This window comes from Oncorhynchus mykiss, chromosome 12 (assembly GCF_013265735.2).
Source record: "Oncorhynchus mykiss isolate Arlee chromosome 12, USDA_OmykA_1.1, whole genome shotgun sequence".
Lineage (NCBI taxonomy): Eukaryota > Metazoa > Chordata > Actinopteri > Salmoniformes > Salmonidae > Oncorhynchus > Oncorhynchus mykiss.
The window spans coordinates 55,100,893-55,126,062 of NC_048576.1; the positions used below are offsets into that span (position 1 = coordinate 55,100,893).

Here is a 25,170-nt window from a genome sequence, read left to right on the forward strand (position 1 = left end):
AATGGAAAAATAAAAGTGGATCGACGATGGCTAGAAGACCGGTGACGCCGAATGCCGAACGCCGCCCGAACAAGGAGAGGAACCGACTTCGGTGGAAGTTGTGACAGTTGTAATGCAACAAAATGCCAAGGGGGATGAATACTTTTGCAAGGCACTGTATTTACTCAAGACATTTCAGCTTTATATTTTTTATTAATTTGTAAAAAATTCAAAAAACTTAATTCCATTTTTATATTATGGGGTATTATGTGTAGGCCAGTGACAAAACTCATATCTATTAAATCCATTTTATATTCAGGCTGCAACACAACAAAATGTGGAAAAAGTCCAGGGGTGTGAATACCTTCTGAAGGCGCTGTATTGAGTTGCAGAGTCTTCCTAGCAACGCGATGACAGAGTAGCATCCAAAGAGAAGACAGAAGCTTGGTTGGTTCTGCTGCCAGTTCCGGAGGGGCACCCTGGATGCTGGCTCTGCCTCTCTACCCAGATGGCACGAGAGGGACAGGGAGAGTGGCACAGCGGCCAAAGAAAGCTGCGAGGCGAGCCACCTGGAGTGTGTGTGTGTGTGTGTGCATACGTTTGTGTGTGACTGTGTCTGTGTGTGTGGGTGCGTGTGCACCTTATCATGCCACTTTTTATTCTACCTAACAAACGGCGAAGAGCCGTGACCTGTCAAATTATACTGTTGTAAAGTCTTGTAACAGAATTTTAAATCTTGTTCAGTTTTTTAAGTGACCACTTTTTCACAAAACTCTCTTTTTATTTGATTTATTTAACCTTTATTTAACAAGGCTAATCAGTTAAGAACAAATTCTTATTTACAAGGACGGCCTGCCAAAAGGCAAAAGGCCTCCTGTGGGAACAGTGGCTGGGATTTAAAAAATATTTAAATAATAAATAAATATTGGAAAAACACATCACGACAAGAGAGACAACACAACACTACATAAAGAGAGACCTAAGACAACAACATAGCATGGCAGCAACACATGACAACACACCATGGCAGCAACGCAACATGACAACATGGGACCAACACAACATGGCAGCAGAACAAAACATGGTACAAACATTATTGGGCACAGACAACAGCACAAAGGGCAAGAAGGTAGAGACAACAATGCATCACGCAAAGCAGCCACAACTGTCAGAAAGAGTGTCCATGATTGAGTCTTTGAATGAAGAGATTGAGATAAAACTGTCCAGTGTGAGTGTTAGTTGCAGCTCATTCCAGTCACTAGCTGCAGCAAACTGAAAAAAGGAGCGAACCAGGGATGTGTGTGCTTTGGGGACCTTTAACAGAATGTGACTGGCAGAACAGGTGTTGTATGTGGAGGATGACGGCTGCAGTATATATCTCAGATAGGGGGGAGTGAGGATTAAGAGGGTTTTTAGAAATAAGCATCTTGCAATGGGTATACAGAGATAACCAGTTTACAGAAGAGTATAAAGTGCAGTGATGTGTCCTATAATGAGCATTGGTGGCAAATCTGATGGCCGAAAGGTAAAGAATATCTAGGCGCTCGAGAGCACCCTTACCTGCCGATCTATAAATTATGTCTCCGTAATCTAGCATGGGTAGGATGGTCATCTGAATGAGGGTTAGTTTGGCAGTTGGGGGAAAGAGGAGCGATTACGATAGAGGAAACCAAGTCTAGATTTAACTTTAGCCTGCAGCTTTGATATGTGCTGAGAGAAGCATAGTGTACCGTCTAGCTATACTCCCAAGTACTTGTCTGAGGTGACTACCTCAAGCTCTAAACCCTCAGAGGTAGTAATCACACATGTGGAGAGAGGGGCATTCTTCTTACAAACCACATGACCTTTGTTTTGGAGGTGTTCAGAACAAGGTTAAGGGTAGAGAAAGATTGTTGGGCACTAAGAAAGCTTTGTTGTAGAGCATTTAACACAAAATCTGGGGAGGGGCCAGCTGAGTATAAGACTGTATCATCTGCATATAAATGGATGAGAGAGCTTCCTACTGCCTGAGCTATGTTGTTGATGTAAATTAAGAAGAGTGTGGGGCCTAGGATTGAGCCTTAGTGTGCTCCCTTGATGACAGGCAGTTGCTGAGACAGCAGATTTTCTGACTTCATTCACTGCACTCTTTGAGAGAGGTAGTTAGCGAACCAGGCCAAAGACCCCTCGGAGACACCAATACTCCTTAGCCTGCCCAAAGTAATGGAATGGTCTACCGTACTAAAAGCTTTGGCCAAGTCAATAAATAGCAGCACAACATTGCTTAGAATCAATGGTGACATCATTGAAGACGTTTAAGGTTGCAGTGGCACATCCATAACCTGAGCAGAAACCAGATTGCATACCAGAGAGAATACTATAGACATCAAGAAAGCCAGTCAGTTGATTATTGACTAGTTTTTGATAAACAGTGCAAAACAGAATAACAATCGATAACAATACCGATTATTGGAGGACCAAAAAAAGCTGATACCGATTAATCTGCCAATTTTTATATATACATTTGTAATAATGACAATTACAACAATACTGAATGAACAATGAACACTTTTATTTTAACTTAATATAATACATCAATAAAATCAATGTAGTCTCAAATAAATAATGAAACATGTTCAATTTGGTTTAAATAATGCAAAAACAAAGTGTTGGAGAAGAAAGTAAAAGTGTAATATGTGCCATGTAAAAAAGCTAACGTTTAAGTTCCTTGCTCAGAACATGAGAACATATGAAAGCTGGTGGTTCCTTTTAACATGAGTCTTCAATATTTCCAGGTAAGAAGTTTTAGGTTGTAGTTATTATAGGACTATTTCTCTCTATACCGTTTGTATTTCATACACCTTTGACTATTAGATGTCCTAATAGGTACTTTAGTATTGCCAACCTAATCTCGGGAGTTGATATGCTTGAAGTCTTGCGAAGAGCTGCTGGCAAACGCAGGAAAGTGCTGTTTGAATGAATGCTTACGAGCCTGCTGCTGCCTACCACCGCTCAGTCAGACTGCTCTATCAAATCATAGACTTAATTCTAATATAATAACACATAGAAATACGAGCCTTAGGTCATTAATATGGTAAAATCCGGAAACTATAATTTCGAAAACAAAATGTTTATTCTTTCAGTGAAATACGGAACCGTTCCGTATTTTATCTAGCGGGTGGCATCCATAAGCCTACATATTGCTGTTACATTACGCAAACTTCAATGTTATGTCATGATTATGTAAAATTCTGGCAAATTAGTTCGCAACGAGCCAGGCGGTCCAAACTATTGCATATACCCTGACTCTGCGTGCAATGAACGCAAGAGAAGTGACACAATTTCCCTAGATAATATTGCCTACTAACATGAATTTCTTTTAACTAAATATGCAGGTTTTATATATATATATATGGTTTTTAAGAAAGGCATTGATATTTATGGTTAGGTACATTCGTGCAACGATTGTGGGTTTTTTCTCGCAAAAGCGCTTTTGTTAAATCATACCCCGTTTGGCGAAGTTGGCTGTCTTTGTTAGGAAGAAATGGTCTTCACACAGTTCGCAACGAGCCAGGCGGCCCAAACTGCTGCATATTCCCTGACTCTGCGTGCAATGAACGCAAGAGAAGTGACACAATTTCCCTAGTTAAAATAAATTAATGTTAGCAGCAATATTAACTAAATATACAGGTTTAAGAATAAATGCTTGTGTATTGATTTTAAGAAAGGCGTTGATGTTTATGGTTAGGTCCACATTGGTGCAATGACAGTGCTTTTTTCACAAATGCTCTTGTTAAATCACCCGTTTGGCGAAGTAGGCTGTGATTCAATGATAAATTAACATGCACCTTAACGATTATATGCAACGCAGGACAAGCTAGATGAAGTATTAATATCATCAACCATGTGTAGTTAACTAGTGATTATGTTAAGATTGATTGTTTTTTACAAGATAAGTTTAATCCTAGCTGTAACGCTTGTCATCTGAGGAAGGAGAGGAGGACCAAGGTGCAGCGTGGTAAGTGTTCATATTTTAAATATTTTAATGAACACTGAAAATAAAACAATAAACAACCAACGAACAGTCCTGTAAGGTGCAACACAATACTAAACAGAAAATAACCACCCACCAAACACAATGGAAAACAGGCTACCTAAATATGGTTCTCAATCAGGGACAACGATTGACAGCTGCCTCTGATTGAGAACCATACCAGGCCAAACACAGAAATAGAAAATCATAGACAAACTAACATAGACAACCCACCAAACTCACGCCCTTACCATACTAAAACAAAGACCTAAATAAAAGAAGGTCAGAACGTGACACTAGCTAGCACCTTACCTTGGCTCCTTGCTGTACTCGCAAAACAGGTAGTCAGCCTGCCACGCAGTCTCCTCGGAATGGCCCAATTAATCGCCCATTCCGAGTAATCTGTTGACCTCTAATATGGGGCAGCAATCTTAAAGAAGAAAGGGTTGAAACCATCTGACCCAGATGGTTTAATGGGGTCAAGTTTCAGGAGCTCCTTTAGCTCCTCTGCCTACAGGGAGAAACTTTGTAGCGGGGCAGGGGAAAAAAGAGAGATGCATCAGGGCTAGTCACATTAGAAGGGGTGGGAGATGAGGAAATGTTGGACGGGCAAGGAGACATGGCTGAGTCAAATAGGAATCTTAATGACTTAATGAAGTGATGATTAAAGAGCTCAGCCATGTGCTTCTTGTCAGTAACAACTGCATCATCAACTTTAAGGGACATGGGCAACTGTGAGGAGGAGGTTTTATATTTAGGGGCCAGGAGAGAGCTTAGGGCAGGTAGGGTACAGGCCGGTGCTGATAGAGGACGATAGCACCCAGCAACAGTCAACAAATAGCTATTTGAAAGTTTAATGCTTAAAACCAGCAGATTAAATTGTTTGGGGACAGACTTGGTGGAGACAACCGAGCATTGAAGGTGATTCTTGGTAAAGATTGCTGCTCCCCCACCTTTGGAAGATCTGTCTTGCCTAAAAAGGTTCTAACCAGAAAGGTTAACATCAGTAATACAAACACTCTTCCTTAACCAGGTCTCAGTAATGACCAACACATTTGGATTGAAGCTGTGAACCCACACTTTCAATTGATCCATTTTAGGTAATAAGCTTCTAGTTTTAACATGCAGAAAACCCAGGCTTTTACGGGAGCAGAAGTCAGTGAAGCAGATATCAGGGCACAAGTCAGAATTGGAGATAGCAACAGTAGGTGGGCCAGGGTGTACATGCACATTTTCAGATATCATCAACAGTAATACAATCAAGGCACGGCAGAGGACGGGGAGAGATCTGCAGTGCTGATTTATGGCATCTGAATGTGCATCAGTTGGCGACAAGATCATATTGTACAGAAATGTTATCAGGTAACATGAATACAAAGCCGGCTAGAGGTGGTTAGAATAGGATGGGAGGCCAAAAGTCAGTGTAACCAGTAGAGAGTCAAATACACTATTATACAAGAGTGTTAAATACACTATTATACAAAAGTGTGTGGACATCCCTTCAAATTAGTGGATTCTGCTATTTCAGCCACACCCGTTGCTGACGCGTGTATAAACTCAAGCTCACAGCCATACAATCTCCATAGACAAACATTGGCAGTAGAATGGCCTTACTGAACAGTTCAGTGACTTTCAACGTGGCACTGTCATAGGATCCCACCTTTCCAACAAGTCAGTTAGTCAAATTTCTGCCCTGCTCGAGCTGCCCCGGTCAATTGCAAGTGCTGTTATTGTGAAGTGGAAACATCTAGAAGTAACAACGGCTCAGCTGTGAAGTGGTAGGCCACACAAGCTCACAGAACGGTACTAGTGAGTGCTGAAGCACGTAAAAATGGTATGTCCTGGGTTGCAACACTCACTACCGAGTTCCAAACTGCCTCTGGAAGCAACGTCAGCACAAGAACTGTTCGTTGGGAGCTTTATGAAATGGGTTTCCATGGCCGAGCAGCCGCACACAAGCCTAAGATTACCATGTGCAATGCCAAGCGTTGTTGCGATTGGTGTAAAGCTCACCGCCATTGGACTCTGGAGCAGTTGAAATAGGTTCTCTGGAGTGACTAAATCACACTTCACTATCTGGCAGTCCTGCGGGTGAATCTGGGCTTGATGCGAGGAGAATGCTACATGCCCAAATGCAACTGTAAAGTTTGGTGGACAGTGAATAATAGTCTGGGGCTGTTTTTCATGCTTCGGGCTAGGCCTCTTAGTTCTAGTGAAGGGAAATATTAACGCTACGGCATACAATGACATTCTAGATGATTCTGTGCTTCCAACATTGTGGCAACTGTTTGGGGAAGGCCCTTTCCTGTTTCAGCATGACAATGCCCCCGTGCACAAAATGAGGGCCATACAGAGATTATTTATCAAGATGAGTGAAGAACTTGACTGGCCTGCACAGAGCCCTGACCTTAACCCCATCGAACACCTTTGGGATGAATTGTTTGACGATGATGTCCACATACTTTTGGTTATGTAGTGTGATTGTATTATTTTGCCTCTGTGTTCTTCTGCCTGAACTTGACCTTGACCTGACGGTGCCAATCATTGAGTTTCCAGATCCAGTCTGACCCCTGTTGTCTGACGTCTCACCCTGTCACAGAGGCAAAATAATACCCATAAATCCTGGTGGCAGGTCATTCTTAACATGACGGAGTCCCTACTGATTACACCATCACGGTGAGGTGACAATGATGCCTGGCCCTCCACTTTTCCCCTCCCCTCTAAACTTGTCAACACAGCCAGACCTCACAGCTCGGTCTCAGCCAGAGATAAAATATACTCAGCAAATCATACTGGTTGTTTTCCCAGGATCATATGCAAACAAATCACTTTTATGTGGCAATGTAGGCCATTTCTGATGAGTGTTTTTAAAATAGATTGAAACAATCATAAGGATACTTGCATTACATTTAGTTGACCCTCTTATCCAGGAGTGAGTGCATACATTTTCGTACTGTTCCCCCGTGGGAATCAAACCCACAACTCTAGTGGTGCAAGCGCTTAGCTCTACCAACTGAGCCACTCGGGACCACATAAGGAAGTTTGCCATGTCAAAGAATTTCTCTATTGTAAAGAGGTGAAGCTGACAGAGGGAAAACAACATGACACACAATGGAATTGCTGAGACTATTAGTCAGTGTCATCAATACCAAAGCATTTCCACCCGATGCAAATATTCACCAAAACCCAGTGTAATGTTTTCCTAATGGAGCGTGGGATGAGGGGAGTCTCTATTGGACTAAAGCAGTGTAATTCTTAAAGCCAGCAGTGCATTATAAGCAGGTGCACAGCTCCTCTCACAGACTGATTTACAGCTCATATCCTTAGTCAATAGCAGTCACACCTGATACATGCCTGTCCTGTGCTCCACTCACACACACACGCGCGTTCAGAGAGTTTGGGTGTCGTTCCTTGGCGGAATAAACAGCACCATCAGACAGAGAGCCCGATGAATGGAGGACAAGAGGGAGCTGTCACTCTCAGTGAGTGGCGCTGTGGCTGAGGAAGTTAACTGGATGTTTGTCTCGTGCATTCCTTCTTCCTTCCTTTGTTCTCTTGTTCTCTCCTCAGATGGGAGTTGATTTGTGTTGAATTGTAGGCCTACAGATTTGATCCAGTGTTACAGTAGAACTGCCATGCTAATGAGGATGATGATGACAACCATGCATAATTATCTTTTTTTTAAATTATTATTATTATGCTATTTTATTAGGGTCCCCATTAGCTTTTGCAGTAGAAGCAGCTACTCTTCCTGGGGTCAACAGAAATGACATACAACAAAAACAAAACAACAACTAAAATGATCATATGACTGGCAATCAGGAGCCCGTTTAACTTGTGTCTTTTGTCTACGTAGTCAGGCCCATCATTATCTCTTTGGTACCGCCCCATCCTGTACTCCGTCGGCCTGGCAACGGATTCGCTGCTGGTCTCCGGCTCTTGTCCACACTGAGTCTTTAAGTGTGGGAGTTGTATACTATAGTAGTCTACTACAGACAAAGTCTGAGCCTTGGCCGTCACGTCCAATCTAGGGCCATCCTCTCAGACACTAATCTCCCGGGCAGAACACACTCACACCGGTGACAGGACAATTAGAAGCACAATTTAGAGCTAATAGCCCTGATTTCAGTGCGAGGCCAGTGGACCTCACTGGTGTGGTTATACTGTAATAGGCCTAATAGCATCAAATGCTTACCGTAAAGCATTTGGTTTAAGGACCACTGTGGGGTTACTGTGGATTATGTTATAGTGGATTAGAACCATAACATGGATATTTATGACTAAATAACAAGGAAATATATTGGATTAAAGTTTGTGGCATATTTCTGCCGGGTTTTATTGGGACACTGCATTTAGGCCGGATGTACACAACACATCATCCTTTTGAGAGATGAACCATTTTATCTACATGCACTGTTCCAGTAATGTCCATTGAGGGAAGGGAAATGAGTGTAAGGTTTCCTCTCCTCTAATAGGGATTTAGACAGTTCCACACAGGGGATGAGAGAACTGTAATGCCCCCTTTAAAAAACACTCTGTGTGTGTGTGTGTGTGTGTGTGTGTGTGTGTGTGTGTGTGTGTGTGTGTGTGTGTGTGTGTGTGTGTGTGTGTGTGTGTGTGTGTGTGTGTCGCACGCCTCGTCACCAAGCAGCATACATAGATTACACCTGTCATTGTGCAGTCTGGGACACAGGCTCCCATGGGCTGCACTGCCACACTGTTCAAACCCAAACAACCCCCACAAACACAACAGCTCAGGGAAATGGGTAATCTCATGATTCATGGAAGGTGTTATGAATGCCAATGTCAAGTGCAGAATTAGGCCTACCAAATAAATAACCCATCCCACAAGAGATAAAAAACATAGATTTTGTTGTGTGTGTCGTGTAGTGTTCTCTTAAGTGATCAGGCTACTGCAGAATGATGGAGAACCAGCTCAATGTGTGTTTGTTCCTTCCTGTGGTGAATGAATACAGCCTTTGAGTGGCTGGCGACTCTGTGAGTTATTTAGGAGGCCATTGTTTGGTGATCGATCCTTCATGAGGAAGACTTGTTGATTTTCCCACTGATCTTCAGCCCCCTTTTGTCTGCTGTCTGCCCTGCTTCTGGGTATGTCACAGACACTCATGGGGCTGCTGTAGCTGTTCTGTATCACTCCCTGCTATAGCTGTTCTGTATCACTCACTGCTGTAGCTGTTCTGTATCATTCCCTGCTGTGAATAAATTCAGCTGGACAGCTTCAGACTCTGGCTTAACATCGTCCTGGGGCACCCTCTTAATGTGGCCTTCTTCTCCAAAGTGCTGACACTGAAAAGGCATTCTGTAATCAATTGGACCCCAAATCCCACTTGATCTCTTGAGAGTGAGTGGCTTACCAAGAACCCTGGGTGATGTGTGACTATCAAGCCCAGAACAAGCCAATATGTTATCTCCAGTAGGTCTCTGTCTGTCGGTCTGTTTCAACGAAACATCGAGGCAGTCAGTAGGCAGGTCAACCAAGCACCAGTCACCATAGCTCTTCTGGGCTTCACTAAACCACTACTGCCTCATTCTCACACTAGCCTGATAGCTGCACTGTATGTTTTCTACTTCTCATCCCATTTTAGTTACATTTTCAGCCCTCTGTTAATGCGAGCCATTGGGAAAAAGTAATCCTCCCAGACAGAGAGTCTAGTTAGAGAGAGATAAGATAAGACCAGACAGACTTTGTTTAAAATCGCTCTATTTCAGATTTCAAAAGTAGAGCTGGACCTGAGGACATGACCTCCTGAGTGATGACGGTGCATTATGAATAATGGATTTTGGTCCAGCCAGAGGACATGCTGCACACTCTAGGGCTGTTTTAATCCCTTTGGCGTTAGACTATTTTAGTTGTTTAAAAAGAATAGATTTAGCTTCCAAAAATATCACTAATGCATATAGGTCTTGTGGTCAACCATGCTGCATTTACTATTTGACATTCACACATATTGTACACATTGTACATATTTCCATCTCTGACTGACATCTCTGAGAGACGCATACAAAGCTCTCCCACGCCCACCATTTGGAAATATGACCATGACTCTATCCTCTTGATTCCTGCTTACAAGCAAAAACTCAAACAGGAGGTACCAGTGACACACTCAATTCGAAAGTGGTCCATTTAAGCAGATGCTGAACTACAGGACTGTTTTGCTAGCACATCATCCGATGGCATTAAGGAGTTAACTACCACAGTCACTGGCTTCATTAATAAGTGCATCGACAATGTCATCCCTACAGTGACCGTACGTACGTATCCCAACCAGAAACCGTGAATTACAGGAGACATCAACACTGACCTAAAGGCTAGAGCTGCCCCTTTCAAGGAGCGGGACACTAACCCGGACGCTTATAAGAAGTCCCTCGTCAATACAGGACTAAGATCGAATCAAATTACATTGGATCTGATGCACGTCGGATGTGGCAGGGCTTGCAAGCTATCACGGATTACAAAGACGCGTCAGATTTTTAAAACCTTGTCTCTATTGAACATGCCATACAAATAAAGACATTTTAATTAATTATATGACGAGTACTACGTAATCATATTGGATGACAAATAACCTAGTTATGATAAGCTAGAAGTTAGTCTACTAGCGCAAGTCTGCTTGGTTGGTCGCTGCCTATCCCTTCTCCTTGCTCTCATTTCACTCACTCCAAGTACACACACCGCAAGGCCCCTCCTCCGCCTGCTCCAACTCACGCTATATCATCTCTGGTTAATAAGATGGCTTACAAATGGACTTGTAATGGACCTGCTAATTCCCTCAATCGGCTCCGACCACGTCTATAAGGAACTGGACGTCTTCGGGTCCGTTTGGGAACGGGTCTCTATATTGGAAAAATGTATTTATGCATATTTGTCAGGGTGGGAGGTCCAGGTCCAATTTTTTAGACCTCTACTTGAGCCCGACATGATGTCACAGAAACTGGTTTTGGGCCACAAATAGGGTGCTTTTTAATTTAGCATATTTTTATAAAAATCGAATTAACTACAGTAACTGTTGGCATTTCATTTTTCCGCTGTACCGTAACTAAATCCGAACTGTGACCCCAAAACTGCCAGATGTACCGAACTGTGGGTTTGGTGAACCATTACACCCCAACTGATGGCTGCATGTTAATTGCATTGGCAGGTCTAAAAGATGGCCCTGCCTGTGATTTAGATCCACGCTGACAACCATACCCGCAACCCTTTATCTGAGGGTACTATACATTTTGTTGGCTGTTCCTCGACTCATTAGCACTGATGAAGTGTAACATTGAGATTGACCTTGAGCTACACCTTCTGGTTGCTGGCTCTGATTCCACAATGTATCTTTTAATCCAATTCTCCACCGCAGATGTTGCCCCTTATTTTTTGCACTGTTGTGCACATTGCTGTTTTGTAGTGCCTGCTCTGCTTCTGCTAACAACTGAGCAGATGTACAGTACAGCAGCTGTCCAGCACTTGTGATGACTGATCTAACCACTCCTCTCCTGTGGTCTCTAGCAGGGCCGTACCAGCACAGCGGAGGCAGCCCGAGCAGCAACAGCGGGCGTGGTGCCGCGACTATCCACTGTCTCCGCTGCCGGGAGCTCTGTAAGGGAGAGGTGGTGCGTGTGCAGAATTTCCACTTCCACGTCAAGTGCTTCACCTGCCAAGGTAAGACCCTCAGCTTCCTTTCTGTCTGTCTGCCTGTCTGTCTGCCCATCTGCCTGTCGTTCTCTGTCTGTGTGGCTATTCTCTAGACAGCCCAGCCTCCACAGTACAGCAGCACTCAGCCAGTCCCATTATAAACCATTAGCTGTCAGAGAGAGAGGCAGAGATTATGTGTCTCCATGACACCCCGTGGGCTGCTCAAAGGCTCTGATCAGGAGAAAAACACACATCCTAAATAAAGGAATAGCAAGGGAATCCTGCTAAGAGCTCACCATGGTAGACAAGAAAATAAAGACAAGCTCAACTTCCATCTGGTCATTTTTTCCTAAATGAGCATTTAATATTTTCAGAATGCTGTTTTCTACTCATATTTCACCTAAGACTTGAAAAGCAGCTTGTAGTGCCTTTAACAGTCTGTATTTGTAAGGAGAAGAATAGGCAAGCCATTTCACCTCCCATTGTCAGGAAGGATTTTCAAAATGCCGGCGCTCACGTGGTCTTGTTTATTATGCAAGCTGTTGCTGTGGTAACGGTGTTAGGGGGCAACCTGCCTTAAATGATGGTTCCTCTCTCCGTCAGTATCAACCAATAGGAGCCCTTCCTGCACGCTCTGGAGCACAGCAATCGGGTTTGCCATTACAACATATAGAAATCTCCCTTTTTCTCTCTTCTCTTTCTCGCTCCTTTCCCTCCTCTTTCTTTCATTAACTGTTCAGTCTCTCTCTCTCTCTCTCTCTCTCTCTGTCTCTATATTCTTCTCTGTCTCTATTTCTCTCTATCTCTCCCTCTCTGTCTCTATATTCCTCTCTGTCTCTATTTCTCTCTCTCTCTTTCTCTCTCTCTCTCTCTCTCTCTCTCTCTCTCTCTGTCTCTATATTCCTCTCTGTCTCTAGTTCTCTCTCTCTCTCTCTCTCTCTCTCTCTCTCTCTCTCTCTCTCTCTCTCTGTCTCTATATTCCTCTCTGTCTCTATTTCTCTATCTCTCTCTCTCTGTATCTATCAGTCCCTGCCTATGTTATTTTCCTTTTCCAGTCCCTGCCTACGGTATTGTCTGTTTCCACCATTAGAACCAGCAGCAGCACTCCCTCCACCCACACTCTCTCATTCACTGTGCCCTACCAAGGCTAGTGAGAGTCTGAGAGCTGCAGACTGAGGGTGCTGATCTGACAGCTCCTGCTCCGCCACCACAGACACTTCAGCTCCTGGCTGACCTGCCCTCCTCAGCCTCTCCTCCTACAGCAGAGAAGAGGCTGGGCCCTGGGATGCGTGCTGGGGGGAATGCTGGTGGAAATCCTGCTGAGGATCTGGCCAGTGTGTGTGTGTGTATGTGGTGGTTGTGGTGGTGGTGGGGGTGTAGTGGTCCGGGGGCTAGTGGTTGGTTGTGGAGGATGTGGATTGTGTTTATTGTTAGGTAGGGATGGTGGTTGGTGGTGGAGGATGTGGATTGTGTGTAGGGTTGGGTAGGGAGGTGGTTGGTTGTGGAGGATGTGGATTGTGTGTAGGATTAGGTAGGGATGGTGGTTGGTGGTGGAGGATGTGGATTGTGTGTAGGATTAGGTAGGGATGGTGGTTGGTTGTGGATGATGTGGATTGTGTGTAGGGTTGGGTAGGGATGGTGGTTGGTGGTGGAGGATGTGGATTGTGTGTAGGATTAGGTAGGGAGGTGGTTGGTTGTGGAGGATGTGGATTGTGTGTAGGGTTAGGTAGGGATGGTGGTTGGTGGTGGAGGATGTGGATTGTGTGTAGGATTAGGTAGGGAGGTGGTTGGTTGTGGAGGATGTGGATTGTGTGTAGGGTTAGGTAGACCTGGTGGACAGCAGGTGTTTTTCCTAACCTGCCGCAGGTCTCAGGCGTTTAGCTCAGAAACACAGTCTATCCACCTGGTAGCCCACTGTGAGCTGATAGTGTCTGTCTGCCTTTCAGAGCAGATGTTTCTCACTGTAGTCTCATGGCTTTAGGCAGAGCACACCAAGCATTGTCTGCTACACTGTGCATTTGTTTTCCACTGGCCATCATTAATCCTCATGACAAATCTAATCTCCACCTGTGTACTCCTCCCACACACAGCGGATTTCTAGAAAGTTGTGTTGCAGCAGCGGTACTGAGTTGGTGAAAGTGTGCCTGACCTTTTAACCGAGCCAAACAACAAGCCTACGCCCCTGTGTTGGAGTGGGAGTCAAATGGAATTAGGGAAGGAAAAAAACATTTTGTAAAAGCCTCATTGTTTTTTTTTTTTTTGTCACGCACATTTGAAGTCCTCTGCTCGGGTTGGGATGATGTCCTTTTTCAGTGTGTTGTGTGCTAGCTGGGAGGGAGACAGTGAGACAGGGTGGGATGCAGCGATGCGCGGGGGACATCCATGCCAAGATGTGTGCCTGACCTGCTTCTACACCAATACAGACGGTCTGTAGTGTTCCGACAGCCCAAGCATGAAATTGATTTTCCCTCACCACACAAAAAGCCATTGATGAGTCTTGTGGTCGCCGAACGAGCCATCATCCCACACTGGGAGCCAGTGGCCAGATGAAAACTGAAACGCAAACGTTTCATATTATACCTTATCAGTGTGAGGAAGCGTAAAGAAATACAATGACATGAGCACCTGGAAAGAACTGACCATGTGGAAACAGAATACCTAATATAGAATCCTGGAGTCAGCAGTCTATCCAGTATCCACAGTCAGCAGGTACCTAACCAAATCAGCCTCTTAGTCTGGGCCCTCTCTGGCCCTCTCCCGCTCTCTCTGGCCTGTATGTGCCTTCCCTGGCCCTCTCTGGCCCTCTCCCGCTCTCTCTGGCCTGTATGTGCCTTCCCTGGCCCTCTCTGGCCCTCTCCTGCTCTCTCTGGCCTGTATGTGCCTTCCCTGGCCCTCTCCCGCTCTCTCTGGTCTGTATGTGCCTTCCCTGGTCCTCTCTGGCCCTCTCCCGCTCTCTCTGGCCTGTATGTGCCTTCCCTGGCCCTCTCTGGCCCTCACTGGCCCTCACTGGCACTCTCTTTCTGAATGATGTCAGGTCTGGTGTAGAAGCAGGTAGTTAGCACAGAGGGTCTCATCTCTCCAAGACAATAGTTACCGTTGTCGCAATATTGTGGGCACTAGATTGTCTATGTCATTCTAGTATTCCTAAGAACAGGGTTTCCCAAACTCGGCCCCGCCCCGGGTGCATGTTTTGTTTTTGCCCTATCACTAAACAGCAGATTCAAATAATCAAAGCTTGATGATGAGTTGGTTATTTGAATCAGCTGTGTGGTGCTGGGGCAAACACCAAAATGTGCCCCCAGGGGGGGGGGGGGGGGGGCAGGACCGAGATTGGGAAACCCACGCCTTAGAACACCACAGAGTTGCATACAAAGATGGAGGAGAACAAGTGAGAATTGCCTCTAAAGTTGCCTAGCAGTTAAGAGTGTCGGGCCAGTAACCTAAAGGTTGCCGGTTTGAATCCCCGGAGCCGACTAGGTGAAGAATCTGTCTTAAGTGTCCTTGAGCAATGCACTTAACCATTATTTCTCCTGTAAGTCACTCTGGATAAGAGCATATATTCAAATGTAAGATAAAGAGAGAGAGAGCAAACTTCCCCTGTAGGTGTATGAGAAGCCATTTGGAGGTCATCTGTTTTAGGAGGCCTAGATTTTTAGAAGAAGGACATGTATTATTTTGTACAGTGTTCAGAGTAGCTGTTGTTGAAGCAGCAGCTACTCTACTTGGGGTTCACACACACACACACACACACACACACACACACACACACACACACACACACAAAATAAAACGTGACTTAATACAGAAGAACACCAATAGTCAAGAACAGCTCAAGGACTGAACTACACAAATGTAAAATAAGAACAGTAGATAGCCTTGAATCACTGATGGATTTGGAGACTGTGACGAGACCCCTGGTGGCATGTCTGGTGGGGTAAGTATGTCTGTCAGAGCTATATGTAAGTTGATTAATACAAACATTTTGGAATTTTCAACACATTAGCATTTCTCACAAAAAAAACAAAAATGTATGCAGTCAATCTCTCTTCTATTTACATTTACCATTCTTACATTTGAGTAATTTAGCAGACACTCTTATCCAGAGCGATATACAGTTGGTGCATTTATCTTTAGTAAGTGAATGCACTGTAAGTCGCTCAGGATAAGTGTTTGCTAAATTACTAAAATGTCATGTAAATGTTGTTCAGGGTCACGCCAAGGTTCTTTGCACTCTGGGAGGGGGACACCATGGAGTTGTCAACTGTGATGGTGAGAGACTGACATGCATACTGTTGACATTAGCCTTCTGTGTACATTGAAGGGCAAGACATGCTGCTCTGTTCTGGGCCAGTTGCAGCTTTTCTAGGTCCTTCTTTGCGGCACGTGACCATATCACTGGGCAATAATCAAGATTAGATTCAACTCGAGCCTGCAGGAATTGTTTGGTCGACTGTGGTGTTAAAAATGCAGAAAATGTCTTTATCACAGACAGACCTCTCCTCATATTTACAGCAATTGAATCAATATGCCTCGACCATGACCATTTACAGTTTTAAGGTGACACAACATGTATTACCACATTCAGCTGAGGTCTAGAATTTAGGTAGCCAAATACAATCCTTTTAGTTGTATATATGTTCAGGACTAGGTTATTACTCGCCACCCATTCCAAAACCGACTGCAACTCTTTGTTTAGCGTTGCAGTAATTTCACTAGCTGAAATAGGGTCATTTTAGTGCAGTGTTTTCGCTAGCTACATATGGTCGTTATTGTCCTCAGGCAAAGAAACTTGGAGAAACAAAAATGTGTTAATAGACCAGAAAGAGAGTACCAAACCTCTCAACTAGTTTTCAGTTCCCCTCCCACTCAGACCACTCCCAGACAGTCCTAGCAAAATTATTGCTTGAGAAATTGTTCTTTACTAAGAAGGTTTTTTGTTTCTTTTTTTTTACTATTTTAATTGAAACAATCACAGTAAGGTACTTAATTGTCACCCAGAAATGTGTTGATGTTGAGATGAAAACAGCTGCATTGGCCCTTTAAGGTTTAAAGTAATTAATACTTTATAATATTGATTCAGTAGTTTTCCCTCAACAAGGGCTAATGATTCTCCGTTGGCCATCGACATTCTGTTTAGATGAAATCTTCTACCGTATCAAGCCATGAACTCTTAAGTGCACTAATGAATCAACCATCTCTTCCAACTGGGTCTGTAGAGACTTCTCTTTTTGCCTCAGTGTTTCTAGCTTTGAACCTCACCGATCCACAGAGCCTATCTGTGTCAGAGACAATGCAATCTCTTGTTAGTTGTTGGGAGATGTGTTGGGCGATGTGAGTGAGCGTCCTTGGACAAACTCCAGGCAGTAGAAGGAGAGTCCGCTGGGATTGAAGTGGGGAGGAGGCCAAAAAGGACAGGGAGGAGAGGCAAAAAAAAGTAATTTCTACACAAACAGTGTCTGCCAAGCCATATATTCCCATTAGGCTCCACTTGTGAGGACAGTATGAGTGGTGCCTCTAGAATGGAGGCTGTGTGTGTGTGGGGGGGGGGGGGGGGGGGGGAGCAGGGCTGGACCTGCCCGCTGTCTCTCTCTGTCTCTGTCCTGGGGGTATGGGGCGGCCCAGGAAGTCATCTGTCGGCCCAGGAAGTCATCTGTCGGCCCAGGAAGTCATCTGTCGGCCCATGGCGAGGAGGACAGAAGGGAAAAAAGCAGGAGGGAGGTGCCAGTCATACTGTAGAAATAGACCAGTAGCCTGCAGCTCCCACATTCATCTGATAAAAAAACAAGCACACTCACACACGCACGCACGCACACACACACGGACAGACACTCACCCACACTGGTCCGGTCTTCTTGGCATATACTGTAACTATTGTATCTAGATGAAAGAAGATGAAATGAACATTGTCATGAGGAAGGGATTTTTTTTTTGACTCATTGACGTTTATGATGCTATTTATAAGGATGCAACGTATCTCTCTTTTTTTTTACGGTAATATTGTAGTGCAGTTCTCTCTAAATCACATCAAAGTTTATTGGTCGCGTACACAGATTGCAGACACTATTGCAGGTGCAGTGAAATGCTAATGTTTCTAGCTCCAAAAGTGAAGTAATACCTACAAATACAAAACAATACACACGTAATCCAAGAAATTAAAATAAAGAAATTAAGACATTTCTGAACGAGCAATGTCAGAGTCCGGAATATATATATATATATATATATATATATATATATATATATATATATATATATATATATATATATACAGTGCCTTGCGAAAGTATTCGGCCCCCTTGAATTTTGCGACCTTTTGCCACATTTCAGACTTCAAACATAAAGATATAAAACTGTATTTTTTTGTGAAGAATCAACAACAAGTGGGACACAATCATGAAGTGGAACGACATTTATTGGATATTTCAAACTTTTTTAACAAATCAAAAACTGAAAAATTGGGCGTGCAAAATTATTCAGCCCCCTTAACTTATAATACTTTGTAGCGCCACCTTTTGCTGCGATTACAGCTGTAAGTCACTTGGGGTATGTCTCTATCAGTTTTGCACATCGAGAGACTGACATTTTTTCCCATTCCTCCTTGCAAAACAGCTCGAGCTCAGTGAGGTTGGATGGAGAGCATTTGTGAACAGCAGTTTTCAGTTCTTTCCACAGATTCTCGATTGGATTCAGGTCTGGACTTTGACTTGGCCATTCTAACACCTGGATATGTTTATTTTTGAACCATTCCATTGTAGATTTTGCTTTATGTTTTGGATCATTGTCTTGTTGGAAGACAAATCTCCGTCCCAGTCTCAGGTCTTTTGCAGACTTCTGGAGAGAGTTTGCTGCACTGAAAGTAAAGGGGCTGAATAATTTTGCACGCCCAATTTTTCAGTTTTTGATTTGTTAAAAAAGTTTGAAATATCCAATATATGTCGTTCCACTTCATGATTGTGTCCCACTTGTTGTTGATTCTTCACAAAAAAATACAGTTTTATATCTTTATGTTTGATGCCTGAAATGTGGCAAAAGGTCGCAAAGTTCAAGGGGGCCGAATACTTTCGCAAGGCACTGTATATATACACAGTGGGGAGAACAAGTATTTGATACACTGCCGATTTTGCAGGTTTTCCTACTTACAAAGCATGTAGAGGTCTGTCATTTTTATCATAGGTACACTTCAACTGTGAGAGACGGAATCTAAAACAAAAATCCAGAAAATATATATATGCACACGTTAATAGACATTATGGTCAGTATATGAATAGAAAAGTTGGGTACAGCAGTAGTTAGCAAACTAAATTCCACAATACCTCTTTCGCCATCTGGCTTGGATTCTCTGTCGACACGGTGCCCCGCCGCACCACCATGACTGGTCTGCCGACGAATACTCCATCCGCTGTGCCTTCATCCGGCCTCCGTCGGAGCTAACGCTCCTACTAGCCCAGAGCTACTAACTTTAAACGCTGTGTCGTTAGCGTAGTGGCGGTTCCCCTGTTCCATCTACTGCTGCCCCCTGGACACTATGATCACTTGGCTACATAGCTGATGCCTGCTGGACTGTCCATTAATCACGGTGCTCCATTCTGTTAATTTATTTTTTATCTGTCGGCCCCAGCCGCGAACTCAGGCTCTGTGTGTAGTTAATCCGACCCTCTCTGCCTAGTCATCGCCATTTTACCTGCTGTTGTTGTGTTAGCTGATTAGCTGTTGTTGTCTCACCTGTTGTTTTAGCTAGCTCTCCCAATCAACACCTGTGATTACTTTATGCATCGCTGTATGTCTCTCTCAAATGTCAATATGCCTTGTATACTGTTGTTCAGGTTAGTTATCATTGTTTTAGTTTACAATGGACCCCCTAGTTCCACTCTTCATACCTCTGATACCTCCTTTGTCCCACCTCCCACACATGCGGTGACCTCACCCATTACAACCAGCATGTCCAGAGATACAACCTCTCTTATCATCACCCAGTGCCTGGGCTTACCTCCGCTGTACCCGCACCCCACCATACCCCTGTCTGCGCATTATGCCCTGAATATATTCTACCACGCCCAGAAATCTGCTCCTTTTATTCTTTGTCCCCAACGCTCTAGGCGACCAGTTTTGATAGCCTTTAGCCGCACCCTCATCCTACTCCTCCTCTGTCCCGCAGGTGATGTGGAGGTAAACCCAGGCCCTGCATGTCCCCAGGCACCCTCATTTGTTGACTTCTGTGATCGAAAAAGCCTTGGTTTCATGCATGGATTCATGAAGCCTCCTCCCTAAGTTTGTTTTACTCACTGCTTTAGCACACTCTGCCAACCCTGATGTCCTTGCTGTGTCTGAATCCTGGCTTAGGAAGGCCACCAAAAATTCTGAGATTTCCATTCCCAACTATAACATTTTCCGTCAAGATAGAACTGCCAAAGGGGGAGGAGTTGCAGTCTACTGCAGAGATAGCCAAACAGTTCGAACTTCTAATTTTAAAAATGAATCTCTCCAGAAATAAGTCTCTCACTGTTTCCGCCTGCTACCGACCCCCCTCAGCTCCCAGCTGTGCCCTGGACACAATTTGTGAATTGATCGCCCCCAATCTAGCTTCAGAGTTTGTTCTGCTAGGTGACCTAAACTGGGATATGCTTAACACCCCGGCAGTCCTACAATCTAAGCTAGATGCCCTCAATCTCACACAAATGATCAAGGAACCCACCAGGTACAACCCTAAATCTGTAAACAAGGGTACCCTCATAGACGTTATCCTGACCAACTGGCCCTCCAAATACGCCTCAACTGTCTTCAATCAGGATCTCAGCGATCACTGCCTCATTGCCTGTATCCGCTACGGGTCCGCAGTCAAACGACCACCCCTAATCACTGTCAAATGCTCCCTAAAACACTTCTGCGAGCAGGCCTTTCTAATCGACCTGGCCCTGGTATCCTGGAAGGATATTGACCTCATCCCATCAGTTGAGGATGCCTGGTCATTCTTTAAAAGTAACTTCCTCACCATCTTAGATAAACATGCTCCGTTCAAAAAATGCAGAACTAAGAACAGATATAGCCCCTGATTCACTCCAGACCTGACTGCCCTCGACCAGCACAAAAACATTCTGTGGCGGACTGCAATAGCATCGAATAGTCCCCGCGATATGCAACTGTTCAGGGAAGTCAGGAACCAATACACGCAGTCAGTCAGGAAAGCAAAGGCCGGCTTTTTCAAGCAGAAATTTGCATCCTGTAGCTCTAACTCCAAAAAGTTCTGGGACACTGTAAAGCCCATGTAGAACAAGAGCACCTCCTCCCAGCTGCCCACTGCACTGAGGCTAGGTAACACGGCCACCACCGATAAATCCATGATAATCGAAAACTTCAACAAGCATTCCTCAACGGCTGGCCCTGCCTTTCTCCTGGCTACTCCAACCTCGGCCAACAGCTCCACCCCCCCGCAGCTACTCTCCCAAGCCTCCCAGCTTCTCCTTTACCCACATCCAGATAGCAGATGTTCTGAAAGAGCTGGAAAACCTGGACCCGTACAAATCAGCTGGGCTCGACAATCTGGACCCTCTATTTCTGAAACTATCCGCCTCCATTGTCGCAACCCCTATTACCAGCCTGTTCAACCTCTCTTTCATACCGTCTGAGATCCCCAAGGACTGGAAAGCTGCTGCGGTCATCCCCCTCTTCAAAGGGGGAGACACCCTGGACCCAAACTGTGACAGACCTATATCCATCGTGCCCTGCCTATCTAAAATCTTCGATAGCCAAGTCAACAAACAGATCACTGACCATCTCGAATCCCACCTTACCTTCTCCGCTGTGCAATCTGGTTTCCGAGCCGGTCACGGGTGCACCTCAGCCACGCTCAAGGTACTAAACAATGTCATAACCGCCATCGATAAAAGACAGTACTGTGCAGCCGTCTTCATCGACCTGGCCAAGGCTTTCGACTCTGTCAATCACCACATTCTTATCGGCAGACTCTGTAGCCTCTGTTTTTCTAATGACTGCCTTGCCTGGTTCTCCAACTACTTTGCAGACAGAGTTCAGTGTGTCAAATCGGAGGGCATGTTGTCCGGTCCTCTGGCAGTCTCTATGGGGGTGCCACAGGGTTAAATTCTCGGGCCGACTCTTTACTCTGTATATATCAATGATGTTGCTCTTGCTGCGGGCGATTCCCTGATCCACCTCTACGCAGACGACACCATTCTGTATACTTCTGGCCCTTCCTTGGACACTGTGCTATCTAACCTCCAAACGAGCTTCAATGCCATACAACACTCCTTCCGTGGCCTCCAACTGCTCTTAAACTGTATTAAAACCAAATGCATGCTTTTCAACCGTTCTCTGGCTGCACCCGCACGCCCGAATAGCATCACCACCCTGGATGAATCCGACCTAGAATATGTGGACATCAAGTACCTAGGTGTCTGGCTAGACTGTAAACTCTCCTTCCAGACTCATATCAAACATCTCCAATCCAAAATCAAATCTAGAATCGGCTTTCTATTTCGCAACAAAGCCTCCTTCACTCACTCCGCCAAACTTACCCTAGTAAAACTGACTATCCTACCGATCCTCGACTTCGGCGATGTCATCTACAAAATGGCTTCGAATACTCTACTCAGCAAACTGGATGCAGTTTATCACAGTGCCATCCACTTTGTTATTAAAGCACCTTATACCACCCACCACTGCGACCTGTATGCTCTAGTCGGCTGGCCATTGCTACATATTCGTCGCCAGACCCACTGGCTCCAGGTCATCTACAAGTCCATGCTAGGTAAAGCTCCGCCTTATCTCAGTTCACTGGTCACGATGGCAACACCCACCCGTAGCACTTGCTCCAGCAGGTGTATCTCACTGATCATCCCTAAAGCCAACACCTCATTTGGCCGCCTTTCCTTCCAGTTCTCTGCTGCCTGTGACTGAAACGAATTGCAAAAATTGTTGAAGTTGGAGACTTATCTCCCTCACCAACTTTAAACATCTGCTATCTGAGCAGCTAACCGATCGCTGCAGCTGTACATAGTCTATCGGTAAATAGCCCACCCAATTTACCTACCTCATCCCCATACTGTTTTTATTTATTTACTTTTCTGCTCTTTTGCATACCAGTATCTCTACCTGCACATGGCCATCTGATCATTTATCACTCCAGTGTTAATCTGCTAAATTGTAATTATTCTCCTACCTCCTTATGACTTTTGCACACAATGTATATAGACTCCTTTTTTTCTTTTTTTTTTCTTCTGTGTTATTGACTTGTTTATTGTTTACTCCATGTGTAACTCCATGTCTGTTCACACTGCTATGCTTTATCTTGGCCAGGTCGCAGTTGTAAATGAGAACTTGTTCTCAACTAGCCTACCTGGTTAAATTAAGGTGAAATAAAAAATAAAAAAAATAAAAATATAGGATGAGCCATTACTAGAATACAGTATATACTGTGCATATAAAGTGGGTAAAAGGCTGAATTCAAACTTTATGATTTTTTTTTTCTTTCTCACCGATCTACATACAGTACCATACCCCATATTGTCAAAGTGAAAACATGTTTTTAGTAATTTTTTCAAATGTATTGAAAATGAAATACAGAAATATCTAATTTACATAAGTATTCACACCAATACATATTAGAGTCACCATTAGCAACGATTACAGCTGTGAGTTTTTCTAGGTACTGTAAGTCTCTAAGAGCTTTGCACTCCTGAATTGTCCAATATTTGCCCATTATTCTTTTCAAAATTCTTCAAGCTCTGTCAAAGTGGTTGTTGATCATCGCTAGACAACCATTTTCAAGTCTTGCCATAGATTATCAAGCAGATTTAAGTCAAAACTGTAACTCAGCCACTCAGGAACATTTACTGTCTTCTTGGTAAGCAACTCCAGTGTAGATTTGGCCTTGTGTTTTAGGTTATTGTCCTGCTGAAAGTTGAATTAATATCCCAATGTCTAATGGAAAGCAGACTGAATCAGGTTTTCCTCTAGGATTTTGACTATGCTTAGCTCCATTCCATTTCTTTAATATCCTGAAAAACTCCCCAGTCCTTAACAATTACAAGCATACCCATAACATGATGCAGCCACCACTATGCTTAAAAATATGGAAAGTGGTACTTAGTCATGTGTTGAATTGGATTTTCTACAAACATAACACATAAACATAACACATAAAGTGAATTGCTTTGCCACATTTTATGCAGTATTACTTTAGTGCCTTCCTGCATGCGTGGCCATGCAGTCATGGTGAACAGGGAGTACAGGAGGGGGTTGAGCAGGCACCCCTGTGGGGCCACCATGTTGAGGATCAGCATGGAGGACGTGTTGTTGCCTACCTTTACCACTTGGGGTCGGCCCGTCGGGGAGTCCAGGACCCAGTTGCACATGGAGGGGTTCAGACCCAGGGCCCTGAGCTTAGTGATGAGCTTGGAAGGCACTATGGTATTGAAGGCTGAGCTGTAGTCGATGAACAGTATTCTTACATAGGCACATGTGCAGTGCATTTGGAAAGTATTCAGACCTCTTCCCTTATTCCACATGTTGTTATGTTACAACCTTATTCTAACACAAATGTATAAAAACAAAACAACAGAAATACCTTATTTACACAAGTATTCAGTATTCCTTTGCTATGAGACTCGAAATTGAGCTCAGGTCCATCCTGTTTCCATTGATCATTCTTGTGATGATTCTACAACTTGATTGGAGTCCACCTGTGGTAAATTCAATTGATTGGACATGATTTGCAAAGGCACACACCTGTCTATATAAGGCCACACAGTTGACAGTGCATGTCATAGCAAAAACCAAGGCATGAGGTCAAAGGAATTGTCCGTATAGTTCCGAGACAGGATTGTGTCAAGGCATAGATCTGGGGAAGGGTACCAAAAAATGTCTGTAGCATTAAAGGTCCCCAAGAACACAGTGGCCTCCATCATTCTTAAATGGAACAAGTTTGGAACCACTAAGACTCTTCCTAGAGCTGCCCACCCGGCTAAACTGAGCAATCGGGGGAGAAGGGCCTTGGTCGGGGAGGTGACCAGGAACCCGATGGTCACTCTGACAGATCTCCAGAGTTCAATCAGGCCTTTATAGTAGAGTGGCCAGCCTGTGTGTAGTTTGCCAAAAGGCACCTAAAGGACCCTCAGACCTTGAGAAACAACATTTTCTGCTCTGATGAAACCAAGATTGAACTCTTTGGCCTGAATGCCAGGCTGGAGGAAATCTGGCACAGAAATCGGTGGTGGCAGCATCATGCTGTGGGGATGTTTTTCAGCAGCAGGGACTGGGAGACTGGTCACCATCAAGGGAAAGATGAACGGAGCAATGTACAGAGAGATCCTTGATGAAAACCTGCTACAGAGTGCTCAGGACCTCAGACTGGGGCGAAGGTTCACCTTCCAAAAGGACAACAACCCTAAGCACACAGCCAAGATAACACAGGAGTGACTTCGGGATAAGTCTCTGAATGTCCTTTGTGGCCCGGCCAAAGCCCGGACTTGAACCTTATCGAACATCTCTGGAGAGACTTGAAATTGCTGTGCAGCAATGCTCC

The 25,170-nt window shown here is 44.3% G+C and overlaps 1 protein-coding gene across 8 annotated transcripts in view; it reads left to right on the forward strand.

The window, feature by feature from the left end:
• The window catches only part of LOC110537795 (actin-binding LIM protein 3), a 144,512-nt gene that overhangs the window by 35,772 nt on the left and 83,570 nt on the right, over positions 1 to 25,170 (forward strand). For 7 of the 8 annotated variants that reach the window (XM_036937825.1, XM_036937827.1, XM_036937828.1 and 4 more), the window contains exon 2: positions 11,508 to 11,660. In XM_036937825.1, the coding sequence (XP_036793720.1) occupies positions 11,508 to 11,660 (153 nt within the window). The remainder of the gene's footprint in view (positions 1 to 11,507; positions 11,661 to 25,170) is intronic. The other variant, XM_036937826.1, reaches the window with a different exon arrangement.